Raw genomic sequence first — 21,982 nt, forward strand, 5'->3', positions numbered from 1 at the left:
CTTGGGGCTCCAGCCGCAGGGGGTGTCTTGGGGCTCCTCCGGGTGGGAGGATGAGGGAGTGGCTCAGGGCTCTGGCTGGCTCGGGGCTCCTCCAGCTGAGGGGAGAGGGAGCAAGGGGTGGAGCCGGGGCTAGCCTCCCCAAAAGGAGGGCTCCACCCGCCACCCATGGCTGAGGGTACAATGCTAGCAGCTCAAAGGGAGGCCCTGAGAGTCTTGACATGACCAGGTTTAAATCTCACATTGGCTCACAAATTTGAGGGTAAAGCCTTTATAAGCTTTTAAGAAAGTGAATGGACATCTCATGTGACGAGACTGACTTTGTAGCTCACCAGAGGGTGGAAGGCTCAGATCACTGGTAGGTGTAACTGGATATATGCGAGGGCCAGACCTTGTTGTTTCAGATGGAGCAGGTATTCCAATACAGATTGAAGGGAAGACCGAGTTGGAGAAAGACCTCATTGGGAAGACTATACCGAGAAATGTTTCCACCTGTCAGGTAAGTAGTTCTAGTAGATGGCTCCCTACTACTTAGCAAGACCTGGCGGATTTGCTCTGAACACAGATCCAAGGTTAGCCCTGGAGTCCTTCAGACCATGGAGCTTTGTGTCTGTTTGCTCTGAGAGAAGAGAAGTACCCTCGAATGGGAGGTTTTGGATCAGTTGTTGAACTGCCAATAGGAGCCCTGAGAATTGAAGCCATGAGCACTACCTCCATGACCACTGTGGAAGCCATCGTTCTGGTTGCCCCATCGGCTGCATCCAGGCCCACCTGGAGTGAGGCTCTAGCTACGTTCTCTCTTTCCTCTAAGAGGGTGGAAAACTCTTGCCTAGAGTCCTGAGGTAACAAGTCTTTAAACGTCGCCATACAGTCCCACATATTGTAATCGTACCTCCCAAACAGGGCTTGTTGGTTAGAAACACAAAGCTGTAACCCGACTGTTTGTCAGAAAAAATTATTCAACAAGTGAAGCTTTTTGAGTCCTCCTGCTTGCGGGTAGCGCTTGTCTGGTCTTATCTGTCCCTCTCATTGGCCTGAAACCACTAGGGACCTGGGAGGGGGGGTGAGAATATAAGTATTCATATCCCTTTGTTGGTACATAGCATTTCTTCTCTACCCTGTTTGGAGGTGGGAGGGAGAGACGATGGGGTCTGCCATAGGGCCAGGGGCGGCTCCAGGCCCCAGCACGCCAAGTGCGTGCTTGGGGCGGCATGCCGCGGGGGGCGCTCTGCCGGTCACTGGGAGGGCGGCAGGCGGCTCCAGTGGACCTCCCGCAGGCATGTCTGCGGAGGGTCCACTGGTCCCACGGCTTTGGTGGAGCATCCGCAGGCACACCTGCAGGAGGTCCACCGGAGCCGCGGGACTGGCGAAGCGCCCCCCCGCGGCGTGCCGCCGTGCTTGGGGCAGTGAAATGGCTAGAGCCGCCCCTGCATAGGGCTCTGACTGGACCCATAGCAGCCTCATTAATGGGTAGGGCCACTTTAGATGGGGCTGCTGTAGCCAAAATATCAATGAGGCTATGTGAAGACTCCTTGAGTACCTTGACCTCTAGCCCTAAGTTAGTAGCTATCCTCTTTAGAAGCTTCTAATGAGCTCTAAAGTCATCTTGCAGCAGCGAGTTGCTCACCACCTCCCTCATATGGGTAGAAGGAAGAGGTCTGAGCCAGAGGGGGAGTTTCCGCCTCTTCTTCTGCCCTGATTATGTCCCCTGGGCCCACATCTTGCATGTTGGTATTGGAATTGGGGTAAGGTGCTGAGCGGAGCAGTGCATGGGCCTTCCTCTCAGATCCAACTGAGTAGGACCAATGGGATGGCAGTCCCAGAACAGGAGAAATCCCCACAGATTTCAGAACGGCCACTGGACCTGCATCGGCCACTGTCCTCCAGGCCAGATACCAATGTGGGAGTCTGCATGGGGGTCCAGCGAGATGTAGGATGGGTAGCGATGGAGACTTAGACTGGGTGTAGCGCTTCACCTCCGACTCCGAAGAAGCATCCTCCCGTCGGTGCTGAGGGTCCAGGGACCAATGCCAGACCTCATAGATGATAGAGGGCCCCAGTGCCAAGTACAAGCTCGGAGCCCCATGCTCCCTTCTGCTAGTCATGCTCATCAGATCTGGTGGTTGTGCCGTCGGGGTACTGGGAGTGATAGTAAGTCACCGGCCACTGCAAAGGCCTCCACGTGGTCGGCACTGTGATGACGCCTTGGTGTCGGCAGGAGGTCACACACCGGACCCCTACGAGTGGCGTGGAGTTGACAGTGCCACCAGAGGCAGAGGAGCAGCCTGACGTGTGACACACTCCGCTGCCATCCCCATTTGTCCTTGCTCAGCACCAGGGAGGCATCCTCTCTTGGATTGCTGTTTCTTATGCTTCTTCCTCAGCATTGGAGATGGAGAATGGTGCAGAGAAACATGCAGTGCCGGAGGGGCGCTTTGCACCAAAGCTGAAGTGTTCAGAAGACTAGCTCTCAGTCTAGCCTTTCTTTGTACGAGATGTGAAGTCCTGACAGATTTCACAGCACTGTCATATATGTGAGCCTCTCACAGACACTTCAGACAACGGGAGTGCGGGTCACTCACCAGCATAGGCTTGCCACAGAAGGCACATGCCCAGCCCCAGCGGCGAAGAGAGCCCCTCTATGCTAAGAGAGGGGGACTAACTATCTGAACTAATACTATTTATGCTACTACTAAACGGACTAATAAACCCACTGAATAACGCCTTGTTGAAGCAAGAGGAGCTGTTCCATCGACTGTCACAGGTGGTAAGAAGGGTGTGGGGCCAGCAGTGCCCCTTATACTGGTGCATAAGCACATAACATCAGAGGACACTAGAGTTGGCCCGACAGATACCACTGAGGGAAAAATCTCTGGCGATGATGCGCACAACTAACATGGAATGGACATGCGCAAACACTGAAAGAAGAAGATGCCATTTTTAGTGACTTTACAGCATGAAGCTACTTTAAGTGAAGAGATCTTCCAAAGAATACAACTCTTTCAAAACCACAGATCCCTCGCACTTGGTGAATTACTGTTACTCAGTACAATAATTACACCACCACTGGATTAAACTCTATTTAAATAATTTTTGAACATACAAATTCAGCTCTTTTGTGATAACTTTAAAGGTTTTACAACATAAAGAGGAACAAAACTTCTGGAGTTAAACACAACATCCATTCCAGTCAGTGATTTCTGTTAACTCCCCTGGAATTAATCTTATTCTTCTCTCTACATAAAGACACTTACTAGCTTCTGGAGATTAATTTAATTCCAAGAAACACCTTTAAGAGATGCATTTAGTTTTACACAGAGTTTTACAAGCCTTACCCTTTTGAGATGAATTGTTTTTAACGTCACTGCACATTCTGATAAAGCCTGCAGGGAAAAAAAACAAAACAACAAAACCTTAAGATTTCAACCCAAACACACTCTTGTCAGTAACTAGTATTGAATGTTAACTTTTGTTAATACCATACATCGGGGTGGCCAACCTGTGGCTCCGGAGCCACATGCGACTCTTCAGAAGTTAATATGCGGCTCCTTGTACAGGCTCTAACTTTGGTGCTGGAGCTACAGGTGCCAACTTTCCAATGTGCCAGGGGTGCTCACTGCTCAACCCCTAGCTCTGCCACAGGCCCTGCCCCCACTCCACCCCTTCCTGCCCCCTCCCCATAGCCTGCCATGCCCTCACTCCTCCCCCCCACAGCCTCCTGCACACCACGATCAGCTGTGTTGGGAGGTGCTGGGAGCGTGTGTGTGTGGGGGGGCGCGCGGAGTTGATGGGGGGCTGCTGATGTATTACTGTGGCTCTTTGGCAATGTACACTGGTAAATCCTGGCTCCTTCTCAGGCTCAGGTTGGCCACCCCTGCCATACATTTATGTTAGAGATTCTGTCCTGCAGTCGTTTGCATGCAGATCTTTCATTGAAATCAACTTGAGTTCTAAGTGCAGGAGAACCTGCAGAATTAGGCACCCTCAAAAGAATGACCAATGTAATTTTTTTACATAAATGAAAGCTTTTGTTTTATCAGTCAAATCAATTTTTGTTGTATGCATATTTCAACTTCTAAAAGTTTTCATGTGTATGTTAAAATAAATATTTCATAGTACGTACCAATACTGTCTGTGCATCTGCCAAGTCAAAAGTTTGTTTTAAAGGTGCTAAGAAACATGCAGGGACAATGTGCTTGTATACAAAGTCTGCAAAACCTACTGATCCATCTTTGCCCCCTGCGGGAGGGGGAAAAAAAAAGAAGCAATGTTCAGATTTTATCCTTCCAACAATTACAGATCATAAAGCTGTCAGAATACTAATGCAAACTTACCCCAAAGCTCCACCAGTTTAGAAAGAATAATAAAGCATGTTTTCTGTGCAATAGGATCTGGATAGTCCACTGCTCCTTGGATGATAGTGAACAACACACGTTCCACATTCTCTGCATCTAGAACAGATTACAGTAAATTAGATTTTCAGTATTAAAGATAAAACTAACTTGAGTTCTCCAACATGAACAGAGAAGACCTGTTTTTTAAGCCTTTGAGACTGCATCACACAAAAGGGCAAAACAGTTTGTTATGTAATTCTTATTTAAAGAGGAAAAGATTTCAAAAGTGATTTTCAATTTACAAAATGTTATAACAGCATATAGACAAATTGGAAATATTCTGCAAACTTAAATGACAAACAGGTTTCTATGGAGACAGATTTCAGAGTAGTAGCCATGTTAGTCTGTATCAGCAAAAACAGTGAATCCTTGTGGCACCTTAGAGACTAACAAATTTATTTGGGCATAAGCTTTCATGGGCTAAAACACACTTCATCAGATGCATGGAGTGGAACATACAGTAGGCAGGTATATATACACACAATGAGGTCAGATTTGTGTCCATTTATTCTTAAATAAGTACACCTCTACCCTGATATAACGCTGTCCTCGGGAGCCAAAAAATCTTACCGCATTATAGGTGAAACCGCGTTATATTGAATTTGCTTTGATTTGCTGGACCGCGCAGCCCCACGCCCCCGGAGCACTGCTTTACCGTATTATATCTGAATTTGTGTTATATCGGGTCACGTTATATCGGGGTAGAGGTATATATCCCTAATAAAGGGACACCATCATAGGACCTAATCACATCAGCCACACCATCCGGGGCTCGTTCACCTGCAATGTGATATATGCCATCATGTGCCAGCAATGCCCCTCTGCCATGTACATTTGCCAAACCGGACAGTCTCTACGCAAAAGAATAAATGGACACAAATCTGACATCAGGAATTATAACATCCAAAAACCAGTCGGAGAACACTTCAATCTCCCTGGACACTCAACAACAGACTTAAAAGTGGCAATTCTTCAACAACAACAAAACTTAAAAAACAGACTCCAACAGAAACTGCAGAACTGGAATTAATTTGCAAACTGGACACCATCAAATTAGACCTGAATAAAGACTGGGAGTGGATGAGTCAGTATGAAAACTAATTTACCCCTGCTGGTACTCGCAGCTTCTTGTCAACTGTTTGAAAGGGGCCACCTTGTTTACATGGGCCTCATTAGCACTACCAAAAGTGATTTCCACCCCTTCTTGTCAACTGAGAATAGCCCACTTCCACCTTAATTGAATTGGCTCGTTAGCACTGACCACCCCCACACTTGGTAAGGCAACTCCCATCTTTTCATATGCTGTGTATATATATCTACCTACTATATGTTCCACTCCATACATCTGATGAAGTGTGTTTTAGCCCACGAAAGCTTATGCCCAAATAAATTTGTTAGTCTCTAAGGTGCCACAAGGACTCCTCATTGTTTTTGAGGTTTCTATGGAATAATTTATAACATAGCTATAAAATATATTCTCCAGCAACATCTTGGCTCATCATGTTTTTATCAGTAATAAATGTTTATGATTGATAGAAATAAGATTATAAGCTGCTGAGATAGTCATAGAATAAATTCCTCTTGGCTTTTGAAAAAACTAAATTAATACACTGGCAAACTAATATACAAAATAAGAACTTTGTTTGGTCTTGATAGAAAGTACTGTTGTAACAAGTTCTATGGTTGTCTGACTGCCAGACCCATATAATAAGATAATTTTATGTATTTTTTTTTTTTACAAAAACATATAATCTGCTGAAGTGTACATTTTTAACTGAACTCTCTAGAAATCCCTGAACCTGCAAGAACCCTTGGAGTGGAAATGTTGACAGTTCCCATGGAGGAAGATGCTAAGACAACAACTGAAAAAAAGATCCTTCCCAAAGAAGCAAAGTTTAACTAGATATCAATGGGGAGATGGATTTCTTCTGAAAGCGTTAAAACTATCAGTTCAAAAACTTCACCAGTTCAAAAGTAGCTATGTGAAATGGGCCATTATAAAGTGAGCCAATTTCACTTCTAAGAAGAAGGAAATTGAAAAATTATAAGGGTAAAAGTTGCATGTACCCAAGGTGATGTCATGTCTCAATACTTATGAAAAATGACACCTGCCTAATAAGTCCTTTCTGTTTGAAGTCAGAACACTGAACATGGGGAGTGGGGAAAGAAAACAGAAAGACAATTTATAAAAGCTGACATTGGGAAAATTCACCAGCATGTTGTCTGAAGTAAAGGTCTTTTGACAGCATTTGCTACAAAAAAAACACATTTATAGCGACCAATCTTACATTTATGCTTAACAAAAATGCCATGCTGAATCTGGCCAGTGGTCTACCTAGTCTAGTATCCGGTCTCTGATAGTGATCAGTACCATGTGTTCAGAGGAACGTGTAGCCCCATAGTGACAATTACAGAATAGCCTATTCACAGAAGTTTCTTCCTAAACACCAGCGTGTTGCTGGCTTACACCCTGATGTACAAGGGTTTGATCATCTAACAATTGTAGATGTTCTCATTAGTAAGGGTCTTATACTTTTTACTCAACTCTTGGCCTCAATAAATCTGGTAGCTATATATTCCTCAGGTTAATCATGCACTGTATAAGTAGTACTTCCTGTCCTTGGGTTTTGGTTTATTGCCTTTCAATGTTATATTTGTTTCCCTGTTCTAGTATTATGAGAAAGGTAAAGCCAAGAGAACAAGGATTTACCTTCTCCATTCCATTTGTTATTTTTATCAATTGAACACATCTAGTGTTTTCAGTCTCTTCGTATGGAAGTCTTTCTGAGCCTCATTTTTGTCACCTATTTCTGGATCTCTCATTTGTTTGGTTTTTTTAAGAGACAGTAACAAGAGCTGAACATAGTAATCCAGGTGATTGACAATGGCATTTTAAAATATTTTCAGTATTTGCTATCCTAGCCTTTAAGCATTCTAACGTTTTGTTCTCTTTTGACCCGTGATGCATGTTTAGCAGAGGTTTTCGCTGAGCTGTTCACAACTGGCACGGCCCTGCCCATCCCCCATTTCTACCTCTCCTCACCAGTTGGTACAGCTAGTTTAAATGCAGCAATATTCTAGTTCTTTCCAACATGTATGGTGATACTTGTGTCAAAAACAAATTTTTCCCATTGCATTGCCCCATATACTTAGACTGAGGAACTTCAAAGGATCTTAATAAAGTTAAGTAAATGTCACCTGCATTTTTCCTCTAAAAATGTCACCTTCATGTTTATTCCTCTTCCTCTAATAAATGTACTGGTTTCCTTAACCCATATTAGTGCATCTTTTTGTAGTCTTGCCTAGATGAAAAGCTAAAGCTTTTCATGAATTTCTTCTCTCAACCTGCTAAAGCTCCATTTAACAAAATAATGTTCGAACAGATTCTGCACCAGTTAAGTCAACAGAACATATGAAACTGCTTTCAGTGGCAAGTGACCCCAAATTTTTATTTTTCTGTTAATGATGGGAAACAGGTATGGACTAGACACCCAGTGAGTCAAAATGAACCTCAGACATCAGGGGCAGAAGCGAAAACAGATGCTACTAGAAGGGAACCAAGGTAGAGGAAGAAGGCGCTCTAGTTTCTGCCCATTGATGTGCCATAGTTGGCATAGAGTGAGCTGTAAGACCATAAAAGGTACTGGGGCAAGGTTACTCACTGTTGTAACTATGTATTGCATACAACAGTTGGTCATAAGTGATACACTTTGCCAGCTATATTTAATGTATTTCCATAGAAAAAACATTTGACGTGCTTGTATTACTTGTCTGAAATCTCACTCCACCACTCAAACAAATTTTAAGTCACAAAACATTGCCAAAATGATCACTATACACAGTTTATTCATATTGTATTTTTAAATGTTACAAACTAGAATTCTTGTTTAGATAGCCAAAATTAAGTAAAATCCATTTAAGGCAGCTGATCCTACCTTAAATATTTAAATAGCATTTAGCAGGAATTGTGCTAATGATTTTGGCAAACAAAACTGCTTGTTGTATTGGGTAAAAATGATTCATGGTATGATCCCATGAGTGATTGCTCACCCTGATTAGCTATGACTTCACTCATTCCACTGCCAGTAACCGTCTGCAGGAAGGCAAAATAACTTCTCCGTAACATTTGCTTTTCTAAAGCAGCAGATTGGTCATTTTCTTCTGCTGGACGGAGCAACACTTCAAAAATAGCATGAAGTAGCGGCATAAACATCTGTTGCAGAAATGGGGAAACCTGGGTCTGTAGAGGTTGGGGGGAAAAAACGGTGTTAGCTGACAGCTCATTACAAAGGCTGATGCCTAGAAATAAAAATCTAGCACAGAAAAGAGATTCATTTTAATTAGCTTTTGTTGTCACTTCCAATATTTCAATCATAACGAAGTTAAAAATAGTCAGGCACCAGCCAAGTGTAGATATAAACACATAGGTAAAAGTGGTAGCCATGATATAGCGTTCATCATGCACTGCTAACCACTAATCAATCCACCTCAAGAACTAGTCTAATATTTCAAATCTGAGCCATTTAAGACAGCTTACCTGTATTTAAAAAAGAAGGCTTTTCAGAGAAATGGCTATTTCCCCCACCCCTCATGTGAGATTCTCCCATCCTTCCTCCACCAGAATTATACTGAGGTTCAAGAGGAGAAATATTTAGTCCTGCACCAACAGACTTATCATCCAATTTTAGCCCTGCAGATTGTCAAGTGGGAACTTTATCCTTCTAGAAAAGGGAGATTTTCAATTCTTCCAATGATACAAACAGCACTTGCATCAAAATCCTGGAAAGCCTCAAGATGTTGGATTGCAAAATCATGACATTTAAATTATAGAAAATTTATTTTAAGTTATTTTTTAAAAGATTTCAGAATATAGAAGTCCACTCTTTGTTCTTGTGTCGACTGCTGTCACCATCTGTGACACCCTTAACTTCAACAGTTTTCTTGGTTAAAGCCTGAAAATAGGTAAGAGGTCATCAGGTTACCTTAATTTCCTCCAATTTGAGGCTTCATAGACAGACATAGCTGCTGGCAGAATAGAATTTTCAAAACTTGTTAGATTGAGGACCTTTTGGTGACATGAGTGTCAAATTTGTTTTTCCTGCAGTCAGCAGTCCATAACAACTGGTATACAAGACTGTAGCTCAAGAGAGCACTCAAATGTTGAACTCTAGTGAAGAGTCACGGCTTTGACACTATTAAGTAATGCATCCATTCAAACCTCATGCCTATAATATATACTCACTACACACACAGTAAATATGCACACCATCAGAAGGGTAGGGAGGTGAAATATTGTCTTTCTTGTCCATTAAACCATAGTCATTTAAGTCATTTTCCTACTTAGCACTATGTTTTTAAAAAAATTAGGCACAGTTTTTATGCATTTATAGATACCAGCTGTTTATGAAGATTTAAGTTACTTACTGAGAAAGATGATTAATCAAACTTAAAAAGCAATTCAAGATGAGAAAAAGCTGCATGTAATTAGGCTCATCATCATCAACTCTAAAGTTATACTAAGAATTGCCTAGCTTACTTCTTTTCATGGCTATGTGCTTCCCCATTATGCCTGACCTCAACATTTCATTCTTCTTTTCCTCAATCCGCCATGGGCCTTTACTGGGGTCAACAGGCAATCCCTATTTATCATTTATCCCACCCATATGGTTACTTAACTCCTTACTCTATCTTGAGCTGCCATCAGTGTCATCTGAAAAGCTAACAGGATACAACGCCAATGTGGAAACACTCTTTCCCTAACCTTCCCAAAACTTGCCATAATCTTTACATCCCATCACCATCACTCCATAGAGTTCAGAGTGTGAAATTCCCAACAGTGCTCCAGAACCTAGATTCCCCATGCTAGAGTATACATTTCTGCCATACCACTATAGCGCATTAACATTTTTTCTCTGTAGTATTTTCATTTTCACACCAAACTCTGCCTTTTAGTATATTTAACAAGAAACCTTCAGCTGAAAGATAGGTTTAAAAGATTCTATACAACAGGGCTTCTCAAGCTTTTTCATATTGGGGCCAAATTTTGTATACAGATGGTCCACAAGACAATATCCCCTCCCATTCATGAATGCATAACATTCTTGCAGCAACAACAATTGCTGACATTGAAAAGTAATACTAGCCCAGTAATTTAACGTATTTTAGTTGTTCCATTCAATACAATTTAGCAATTTGAAATGAGGAGCCAGCACAATGTGACCAGCCAGTTTGAGAAGCTCTCCAATTCAACAGTGAAAGTTTCTGTCAATCTCATTTACATACCAAACACATCTGCATACATTCCTAGACATTAGTTCTGCTCCAAAAACCCATGTCCCTACCTGTGTTTAAGGAATCTACACTATTTGTGGACCTATCTTGTATAGTAGTGCATTAAGTACCAGTGTATATTTTTGTACAATTATGCACGAAGTTCCTGTACACCAGTGTTCTCCACTAAATATCCACACACCGTATCTAAAACTTGCATACCTACCTGCATTTTTTACATGTCTATATCTGTGTACATACCCGTAAATCTCGCTACAAAAAAGAAAAAGGAACAGAAAGTTCACTTCAGGTTCAGTCACTGTTGAGTGATTAGCATTTTTTCAAATTAAATTTAGCACTATGGCATTTTACCTATTCAATACTAACTTCATCACAGAAAACAAGTATGTTTCTTGTCAATATAAGAAGTGTGTTTTTAAGCAGCAAAATACCAAATCCAAAAGCTGTATCTTTAAAAAAAAAAAACAAGTTATTTCTGATGCTTTTCTGGGGTAATTACAGTTAAAGAAGGAATACCCCTTTAGTTCTTGGGAATTTACCAAAAGAAGTTTTTTTCCTCCTCCTCAAGCAGGTATTTACTAATAAAAGGCATTTACAGCTACAAAAGAAAGCTTGAAGTACAGTTCTATGAAGTTCAGGTTCCTTCACATACAATGACCCTTTTTCTAAGGCCAGAAAGCAGGAGTTTAGAAGCCTCCTACTCCATAAACTGACAGACTCACACCTTGAACTTAGCTGTGATTTGATTTATAAGAGGAATGAATTCTTGAAGGTCTTTTGCTTCACAATCTTTGAGCATATGTTCTGAGGCAGAAGGGATGAATGGAAGAACTTCTTCCTCTAGGCAAATAATCATGCGGTGAAGGAATGTGCGGACACCACTTCTGATGACTTCCTTTTGTAACGGACAGCTGAGTGCTGGCAAAAATGTCTGTAAGCAGTCCAGGTATACTTCAGAGCAGCCACATTGCTTTACTGTCTGCTTGTTGCTGAAAGCTTTGCTGGTTCGGCTGTGCAAGCAAATGAACACAAAGGTCTCTATTAGCTCACATGCCAATGGAAATAAAAAGCAACAATGCAGATCTAGAACAAGACTTAATTTAGATATTTAAGAATGCAAATGTACTGTTCAAACATTAAAATTTCCTGAAATGGGGAGCCAAACACTCAGGGCATCAAGTTTTTTTAATCACTTTTCAAATGTAATTTACTTCACACTAAAAAGCACAGCATTTGAGATCTAAGTTTGAGTGAATTTACAATTCGCAAATGGTGCCAAAATGGACAACACTAGAATATTCTCTTTATTTTAACTGAAGTTCTTCATAAGATGTTTCATGAGTCATTTAATGGTAAGTGTTTGGTTTATTAGAAATTCAATGAAACTCAAGGATTCTGAAGACCTTAGATCCTTTATTGACACTCTTTCCTAAAAAGGTACCTTCCCTGATTTTCTGGGCTGTTTGGAGAGAGTGCCAACCAAAAACAGATTTTTGGGAAATGCTTGCAGAAAAATTCAACAAAAGCAATGACAAGCCTGATTCCAAACACTTTTCTTAAAAACAAAAAACAATGTATACCTGTCAAGTAAATTTTACTGTACCCACCTTGCAAAGCCAACAGCATGATTGAGACAGTCAGCCAGTGCCATCTGTCTGTCCTCATCTTGTGCTATCATCAGTTTTTCTAGCAGCACTTTAAACTTCTCCATTAGTGGAGTTAACAGATTCCTCATTAGAACCTGTTTCCTTTCTGCAGAGTATTCACTGTTAACTATCAGCACTCCAGCAGTCTCATAAATGAATAGTTGATCATCACTGCTTAATAAAGCCTGGTAACCATTTTCCTAGAGTCAAAGACAGATAGAGAATATATATAAATCACCAATTACTGAAAGTGTATTCTACTAAATCTTTATAAAATTCCAAAGAGAATTGTTGAAGGTCAAGGAGTAAAGAGAAATCTCCAAAGAAAAAGTTTATTCTTTCACAAAAATGGAAAGTTAAGATAATAGTTTGTTTTAGTTATGAATTTAAGTATAAATTAGAAGAAAGTATAGAAGTGTCTGAAATACAGGCTGTTGGGATTCCCTCCGAGACCTCTTCCACTTGGTTTATCCAGACTACCACATCCGGTGCTGGAAGAACACTTCATTCAGATCTCTGGGATCCAAAAAACAACTCAGTTGGACCCCAGATTGTGTCACTCGGGTTCCTTTATTTGGCATACAGCAAAGCTATGTTGAGTTGTTCAGTCTCAAGCGTAGGGGGTGGGTATAGGACACATCACACATCCAAAGTTACACAGAAAACCTCTTCCTTTATATACGTATCTACTATATATTACACCACGTATTTCTGGATTGGCTTAGTTACTTTGCAGGAAACAATCCCTATGCTGCAAGCTTTGTCCATGCTCGACCTCCTCTTTACTTCATCTCTACATTCTTAACGTACCTTGTCCATTGTTAGTAAAGGATTGCCTTGGTGTTCTCCCTCTTATCTTAGCTTGCTCAGGCATTCTGCCTTTTTAGCCTATTTATTTATTTAGCATAAACATTGTTTGTTTTCAACCTAATAATCTGTTTACCTCCTTAAATCTATCCTCCAAGAAATGAGGCATCCCGCCATGTGTTAATTTCTCATGTCAGTGCAGGCCTCAGCTACTCAGGGCCACAACAATCTCCCTCTCCAGTGCCTTTGACAGATCAGTGCACTTTAACTGAAGTATCAATAGGAGTTGCAATTGTTTGCAGACCTCATGCCAGTTTCAAAGATTTTTCAAAGGATCATCAATAGGTACAAATCTCATCTACACAGGTATCTCTAAAGCCCATGCTTCCTAGGACCCTATTCAACAAGATACTGAAGCATATGCCTAACTTTAATCATGAGTAGCCTCACTGAAATCCCAGGAATTCAATGGGACTATTCATGTGTAGAAATTTAGAAATTTACTTAAGTACTTACTGATTAGAGCCTTAGTACCTAGGCACCCAGATGAATATAAATTCACACACTTCATCTGTGAGATGTTATAGGAAATAAGAAGTACTTACAGGTGGAGAAAGTTCTAGCAGATCTTGTATTCTGTTCAGAACATCTTCAATAAAGGGGTTCATCTGTTTACTGAAGTAAAACATTTAAGTAGTATTACATATTTCTAGAAATCACCACTTGCAAAATCTTAGCATTACTGCAAGAGAGAATCCTGCTCTAAGTTGGAGAGACTAGGGTTTGAGTTGGACCAGTATGGTGAACTGCAACCTCTCATGTTCTTGTGTGGTCCTCCAGAATAAGAGTTTTCATTTTAAAGAAGTCTCTGGTTTTAGGATTGTGAGGAAAACCTCAAAAATGTGAATGTAATGAATGCAGAGATGTCTGCATGAGTCTGCAGAGAGCCTGGAAAAATAGCTGACAAGTGGGAACAGCCCTGTTCATGTCAGAGCTTGTCTACACTTACAGGCTGCAGCATCTGCACTGCTGTAGCACTTACTGAAGTTGCTACCTATGCCGAGAGAAGAGCTTCTCCTGTTGGCATAGGTATTCCATCTCACCAAGAGGAGATAGCGATGTCGACAGGAGAAGCCCTCCTATTGACATAATACTATCTACACCAAGGTAAGTTTGGTATAACTGTGTCACTCAGAGGTGTGGATTTTCCACATGTCTCAGTGACGCCGTTATACCAATGTAAGTGTGTAGTGTAGACCAGGGTTCAGTTAAGTGCTTACATTAACAATTGAAAAAAGGTCAGGTTTCTATGTCTGATGTATTGTTCCAGAGTTTTCCTACATTTAGGTGCAATATTTGTGCTTGAGAAGTAGGACCAATGTGATTTCCTGCTACTAATCATACCACAGATTGAACAGTTTTAACTATATTATTAAATAACCCCCATACAGAACAAGTTTTGCCTACTAGGTTAAAGAGAACAAATGTATATTCAAAATTTGGTTAACTCTTCTGTAAGTTGTTTTCAGGTTGCCACGCTGAGAAATGATACTAATACTGGAATTCCACTCATGATCTGCCCACAGTTGCTGGCTGGTTCCTCTAAGATGATGAGCAGCGAAAGGTGCTATTGACTGGTATATCACCATCATTAGACTTCAGAATTGATATCAAACTGAGGTGAATTGGGAGAGTTCACATCTGTTGTTCCTTTCTCTACAAATTCAGACAACTCTGCTTCACTCCACATTTTAAGATCCTCTGCAGTACTGGCTGAATTTTACAAAGCCTAATGGGTCTTCCAGAAAAGTGTTTTTATGGTGTACCATTTCATTCCTGCTCATTTCAACCCGTTTCTTTTATTGAAAATTCAAGAAGTCACTGCTCTCTCATCACCTGGAATTCTTTTGTAAAAATTGGACAGACCATTTGAAACAACTTTCACTTACTTAAGAGATTTGACAAATCTGGAAAAGAGGTAAGCTGTTCTGCTTCGTACTTTTGGACTAGTATGGCGAAGACCTCTGTGATCTAAGAATGCCATCTGCAAGTAAAATAAAAATTTAAGTTTGTATTCATTGTACATAAGCTGAAAATTTAACAAACCAACAAAATTTCAATCATCTTTATCTTTTTCAGAAAATAGATAAGGAAAGACAAAGTCTCCAAACACAAGAAACCTTCCCAATATTTACTTTATCTAGTTGGAGAAAATAAAGAAAAATTTTGTATGAATGATCAAACTTACTAAAACATTTGGAATGTGCTGAGGTTCAACAGCGAAAAATTTTTCATATCTAACCACCGTTTCAAAGAATTCCAATGTCACTGATGTATGTTGATAGGCACTAACACCAGATGTCACCAGCTGTAGGGAAAAATGCATTAAGGAATTAGGATTAATCATTTACGGTGCATAACTGCAGTTTAGTGAGGTACTGATAATCACGATGAGCCTTTCATGTTAAAAGAAAAAACTACTAGTAAATAGTGAAACATTTAAGTAACTCTTACAGCTGAAATACTTACAGTTCGCATCATATCCTGCAAAGCACTTGCTTTTGAAATATCACCAGAGAAGTGAGCACCATGAGAAACAGGGAGAGCCTCAGCCAACATATACAGGAGCCTTATTGCTACTTCTATTTCCATAAAACGTGTAGCCTGCCAATTCCTATAAAATGGACATGAGATTATGCTTCAACAAAGGTCACATTAGTCAATGGAGTTTCATGAAACACTCAAGCTACCAATTTTGTAGCCAGATATATTGCTCAGTATTTTCTTGTGAAGTGCCTTGAACTGCATGGCATGGAGAGAGACTACAGATGTGCAGTTTCATTAAACAGAGGAGACAACAATCAGTTATACTTTAACTAGGCAAAGAAAGACTATAAGAACACTGACATCCTGAAATATTGGCCATTAGAGCATTATTTTTTACATATACAAACATGCAGCATTTCTTTTCACCATTATAGCAGTATCGTTGAAGCAGCAGAGGAGCATTCAATATGAATACTGTAGGTTTCTCATAGCTGCTATTTAGGATTGAGGAGGAAGACCAATTTGGTATGTTTTTTCCCCACTATTCATACTGAGCCTTGATAGTAGCAATATTTGATGCAACTCCCATTTCCACTGGCACCAGTCTATCAAAGCTTCTCACTCCCTCAATTATTTTGGTAGTTTTCACTATTAGCTTTAAAAATATTTAAGCAGACGGCTATTTATCCACATGATGAAAAGCTAAGGAGAAACTACTCAGTTGCTAGATAATGGTGGTTCCTAAAGCGAGAGGATGGTCATAACCTTAAAGTTAGAGAGAAGGCACCTATTTTAGAGTCTAAGCCCTCATTTAATATTACAAACAGATCAAGAGGTAATCTAGAAATCTGAGCCTAAAAGAATAATCAAGATTATTTTACTGGTGAAGACACAGCAAAATGATATTGACCACTAAATTAAATGTAAAGAATGGTTTACCTGAGAGCTTTGACAAGGTCCCCATGAGAAGTCTATCATCTGTTATTGCATCAAGCAATCTTTCCTGAAAGTGCAATCTTTCTTAAAGCCAACTAAGAAGAAATATAACTTACTGCAGTGTAGTGTTAAAAACTCTGCGGACTGAAGCCAGTAGTAACTCTGGTGAGACCTGAGCTAATCTGTCCAACAATAGTTTCAGCTGTTTCCTGTATTCCACGAACATTGCTTCATCTTCACCCTGCAACACACAGATTCTTCACGTAATCCACATTTAAGACAAACATCTGAAAATTACATCTTTAGAAAACTAAATTGTGATTAGTCATGATACAAAACAGATTATGAAAAGTTAATTGGGTAGATATGTACCAGTCATCTTATTTGCTTGTGTCTTAATGGCCCTTTCATTATTTTCTGTATTACAGTGACTCCTAGAGGCCCCAACTGAGAACAGGGCACCACTGTGTTCAGGATACAGAGCAAGACAGTCCATGCCCTCAAAATCGTACAGTTTAAATCAGTGGTCCCCAACCTTTTTCATCTGGTGGGTGCCAGACAATAAGCCACAGAGGCGGCATTTCGGCAGTGACGCCTCTGAATGACGCAGCTTGTCAGCAGCATTTCGGCGGATGCTCGTCCACCGACCAGTACGTGGACTCAGATGCCCCGCGGGCGCCATGCCGTGTTGGACCTCTGGCTTAAATAGCCAAAGCAAAGTGGAAAAAAAGAAAAACGGGCCTCCAGCCCACTCTTGCTTTCTACCCACTTGTTTCACCCAAGAAACAAGTTCTCCTTCAACTTTAAAATTACGTCATATGTCAACCTTCAACTACATTAAGAACTGTTATAAAGAGGACAATGACCAATAGTTCACATGCACTGAAGCTGGACAAACAGTAACAGGCTTAATGTCCAGCAAAGGAGATTTAGTTTTCATATTAGGAAAGACTAACTATAAGGGTAGTTAGGTATTGGATCAGGTTGCCAAGAGAGGTTGTGGAATCCCCAGACTTGGCAGTTTTTAAGAACAGGTTAGATAAACATCTGTCAGGGATGGTCTAGTATATTTGGTCTTGCCTCAGCACATAGGGAATGGACTCTCAAGGTCTCTTCCAGCCCTGTGATTCTTCCATCTCATCAGCTTCCCAGTCTCTCTCCACTAACAAGATGCAAACCTGTCAAAACCACCTTCCTTTAGCCAGCCTACTTAATCATACAGGAATTGGACCTCCTATCTTCCACCTTCCAGATGAAGCCAAGAGGAACCTCCACATCATTTCACTGCAGGAATCGCTCCTCTGATGCTACAAAAAATGTTTCCCCCCTTCAGCACAGAATCTTAAACTGCTATCCTTGACTTCTAGCCATAGATTAAACCAGGGGTTCTCAAACTGGGGGTTGAGACCCCTCAAGGGGTCATGAGGTTATTACATGGGGGGCGGGGGGGTTGTGAGCTGTCAGCCTCCACTCCAAACCCTGCTTTGCCTCAAGCATTTATAACGGTGTTAAATATTGTGACGGGGTCAAGCCAGACAGCTAGAGTAGAGTGCTGCTATTATTTTTACACAACTGTACCCCGATTACACTCAGAGACAGTCAAGTTAAGTTCCAATAGAAACTCCTTACGTTCCTTTAGTGATTTTGATTAACTCGTCCAATAGTCAAATAATATAGATCCGAGTATCTGGCTGCCTGCTACCTGCAGCAGTCCTTTGCAGACCATTTCTTTTAGGAAAAGGGCCCATTTTCCTTCAGAAGAGCTGTAAAGGTTTCTGGGGACAAAAACGTAGTGGTGATAGTAGCCACTTTAGTTGACCCTCTTGTATAATTTAACTACCAAGCTTTCTCCCAATGTGACTACACAGAGTTGCACATATAGTTTTATTATTAAACCTGGAATTCCCTTTTTATAACACCACAACTGTTACTCTAACATTTTCACAGCCGTTACTTTTAACATTTTTGTCCAAACAAACATTTCACATGAGTATCCAAAGTACCCTCCATAAAAACTTCAGAAAACAAAAGTTTGGAAATGAGGGGGGCATGGAAAGCAACCAATTAACCCAGGAGAGTGCTTTTTTAAATTGCTGCCTGATCTTAGAAGCGCAAGTCTGCATTTGTGTACAACACCTTCGGCTTAGCAAGGGTGGAGCCAGGGCAATGGTTAAACCCAATTAATCCATGGAAGGCAGATGTATTAGCCCCAGGATAAGCAGGTCCCTTTTCCCTTGGTAGCTGATCAGGGGTTACTCTAGGTTAATTAGGACACCTGGGGTCAATCAAGGGCCTGCCAGAACCTGTTAAAAGCCTTCCCTCCAGCCAGATAGGGGCCGGAGATTGAGGGAGGAAGGCCAGCTACTGGAGAGCTGGGCAGTGCAGATGCTGACAAGCATTAGGAGAGAAGCCACACAGGTACAGAGGCGAAGGGTGGGAGAATCCCTGCCCAACAGGGTAGACGGCTCTTCCAGACCCCAGAGATCTGAGAGAAGAGACCCTGCCAGAGACTGAACCAGGTGTCTAGTCTGTTGCCACTACGCCCGGAGGGGCTACCAGAGACTGAGAGGCTCCTCCCCTTCCTGTCAGGGAGGCCAGGAGGGACTCTGCTCTGACAGGGTGTGGACAGTAAACCCAGGGCACGGGGAAAATTCTGAGGGAAAGATGAATAGCCCAGCCCACCGCTAAACGGAAGCGTGGGACCCACCAAGGCAGAGAGGAAGTCTTGTCACAATATATAAAAAAGTGTTTCTAATTTATACAGTGGGGGTCACACTCAGAGGCTTGCTATGTGAAAGGGGGCACCGGTACAAAAGTTTGAGAACCACTGGATTAAATTTATTGTCTAATTCTGCAAGTTAGCTAGTTGGTCAAGAAACTAGTAACGTAATGAGATGCATTGAAAGAGCAGCTGCTAGTTAGGAAGTATTTAAATATCTGGGGGAAAAAAAAAATCTATGTGTGGGTCTGAGATCCTCTTACACTATAATTTGGTTTCTTGCTACAAATTTGAGTCTGACCCAAATGAAGTTCACTTACAGCTATTCAAGTTAATACCAAACAATGAGAGAGATCTTTGACCTGTACCAAAAACAGTATGCCTGTCTAAAAATTAGAAAGTTTGTTTTCTTTGTTCTGCACTTGGAAATTCAGTGTTAATTTGAACCACTGATGTGAATACCCCAGTCATCTAATGTATGGTGTCACAAGGAACAGTATGCATGAGAATGTCAGTTTGTGAGCTCAGTTCAATGCACTAATTTAAAATCATACTTCAGTTCAGATTATTCCAAAAATTCCTGTAAGTAGTTGTCACCTAATATTAATTTAAGAGTATTCCCCCTTTTGATACATACACAGCTCTCATGAGTGTTAACAGAAGAAATGCTTGCATTGAGATAATAGGTTTCATATCTTATCCTAAATTTAAAAAACTAAATACACTAATTGGTACTCACAAATTCTAAACAAAGTTATCTACATGAATTTTAGGTTTCTTCACTTAAACCAAACAGCCTGTAATTTAAACTGAGATTTTATATTTACAAAAATCAAGTTTACCTAAATATGACATCTTACCTCATGTTCAAAATTATATTCTTCATCATAGGTCAACTTCTTCATAACAGCCAACATAATTGCCTATAGTGAAGAAAAGTTGATAAAATTAGTCTACTCCAGTACTCCAACAAGAGATACAAAGTAATTGATAACTACATAAAATCCTAACACTATACTTTGCAGTAAAGCAATCTGGGAAATATTTTAAAATGTAGTAGCTGAAGTTTATATAATTAAAAATTGATCCACCCTTGAGGTAGAACGTTCTAAGAGACTTTGTGGAAGTGATGTTCCACAGGGTTTTTGTGAATCAGATATGTGACCAAATCTTCAGCTATAATCCAGTTTTTTAAACGCCTGATTCACTATAATTGACAGTGCTCAATTTCTAGCAATATTATCCAGCTCACTAGTTCCCACATATAACCCATATGGTTCAACCCCAAAAGTTTAAATTCCCACCACATATAGGTCCATCATATCTTCCATGGTGAACAATTGGGGGGAGGGGGGGAGAAGAGTATTTTTAAACAAGAACTTCCCCTAGGTTTTTCAGGGCTTTATGGTGTTTTTTTTCCATTTCCATTTTTAGAACGTGTTACTCTGAGGCATTCAAAGTTGGTTTGTTTTTTAAAAAAAAACAATTAGAAGTACTGGGCTCTAATTTTTTTCTGTGAATGAAAAAGCTATTCTAAAAAGTTACAAAGAAAATGGCATGAACATCAAGGTTCTTGTTATGCTTATTAGAAAACAATCAAAACCGCCCAGAAGCCTATAGGGGAAAATCGGTAAAATAAACTATCACTGGATATCCAAGAAGGGAAGGGTGAAGTTGTGCATTATTTTGTGAGAAAGAGGAGTGGATCTGACAGAATTAAGCAGCTTCTACAAGTCAGATAAGGAATCTGATTATATGGTTTTATATGAAGCTGACTAGCTTATCTTGTTTTTCTGTTAGTTTCAGTGGTAACCTGCCTTGATCTAATGAAACAGAACTGGACCTACACAAGGACAAAACTAATAGGCCTGTTAGCACACAGTGTCCAAAGTGAAAAGCTAACACTTGAGGAATATATTTCTAAAGTGAACATAGTATGTGTTGTGTTTCATTTCATAAGACCCTCCTTCCAAACTCTGAACTCCAAACCTCCCCACCCTGCTTTTCTTTGAGTTGGGATAATTAAAACAATGTAAAGAGAATAATCTAAAGTTCAGTTTGGAAAACTTTTCATCTTGTCTATAGATACAAAATGATGACATCACTATATTATAGAGCAAACTTAATCTGGACACAAAAATTCCCGGAATTATGAAAAAATGGATTCAAGTTACTAGAGCTGATTGGGAGGAAGAGAGTTAGAAAATCTGGGCTAAAATAAGGTCCATCTTTATATGCATAATTCAAAATATATTGTAAATTTAACAATTTGTAATATGTTTGGTTAAGTGAGGGCGACTCTCTAATGACAAGTCATGACAACTTTACTGATGCATGTTTTGAGACTAACCATTAAAATAGGTAGTCTTAATAAAAAGGGAAATGTTCATATTTCTGAGGAGTTTTAGGGATCGCATTTGCCAAAAATGACACTTATCAAATTAGAGCTCTGCTAAGAAAGAACTTCAACTAGTCTTACCTCTACATTAGCTTTTTGCTGGTCCGAAAGCAAGGAAAGCTGTAATGAGACATTTTAAAATGTTATCTCTCATCAAAAATGATTTTTCACTTTCTAATAGCTATAGCAATGACTGTGTTTTTCTTTGTAACACCCGATACTGCTTGCAAGCATATTTTTCAGAGAA

The 21,982-nt window shown here is 40.5% G+C and overlaps 1 protein-coding gene across 3 annotated transcripts in view; it reads right to left on the reverse strand.

Moving 5' to 3' along the window:
• The window catches only part of XPOT (exportin for tRNA), a 68,671-nt gene that overhangs the window by 5,774 nt on the left and 40,915 nt on the right, over positions 1–21,982 (reverse strand). For 2 of the 3 annotated variants that reach the window (XM_039502367.1, XM_039502375.1), the window contains exons 10-23: positions 21,817–21,855; positions 20,198–20,260; positions 16,735–16,859; positions 15,665–15,809; positions 15,384–15,503; positions 15,085–15,179; positions 13,741–13,810; positions 12,290–12,528; positions 11,407–11,692; positions 10,923–10,934; positions 8,442–8,631; positions 4,332–4,448; positions 4,121–4,236; positions 3,333–3,380 (exon numbers count right to left, since the gene is read on the reverse strand). In XM_039502367.1, the coding sequence (XP_039358301.1) occupies positions 3,333–3,380; positions 4,121–4,236; positions 4,332–4,448; positions 8,442–8,631; positions 10,923–10,934; positions 11,407–11,692; positions 12,290–12,528; positions 13,741–13,810; positions 15,085–15,179; positions 15,384–15,503; positions 15,665–15,809; positions 16,735–16,859; positions 20,198–20,260; positions 21,817–21,855 (1,665 nt within the window). The remainder of the gene's footprint in view (positions 1–3,332; positions 3,381–4,120; positions 4,237–4,331; positions 4,449–8,441; positions 8,632–10,922; positions 10,935–11,406; positions 11,693–12,289; positions 12,529–13,740; positions 13,811–15,084; positions 15,180–15,383; positions 15,504–15,664; positions 15,810–16,734; positions 16,860–20,197; positions 20,261–21,816; positions 21,856–21,982) is intronic. The other variant, XM_039502384.1, reaches the window with a different exon arrangement.

Source organism: Mauremys reevesii, linkage group 1, assembly GCF_016161935.1.
Source record: "Mauremys reevesii isolate NIE-2019 linkage group 1, ASM1616193v1, whole genome shotgun sequence".
Taxonomy (NCBI): Eukaryota; Metazoa; Chordata; order Testudines; family Geoemydidae; genus Mauremys; species Mauremys reevesii.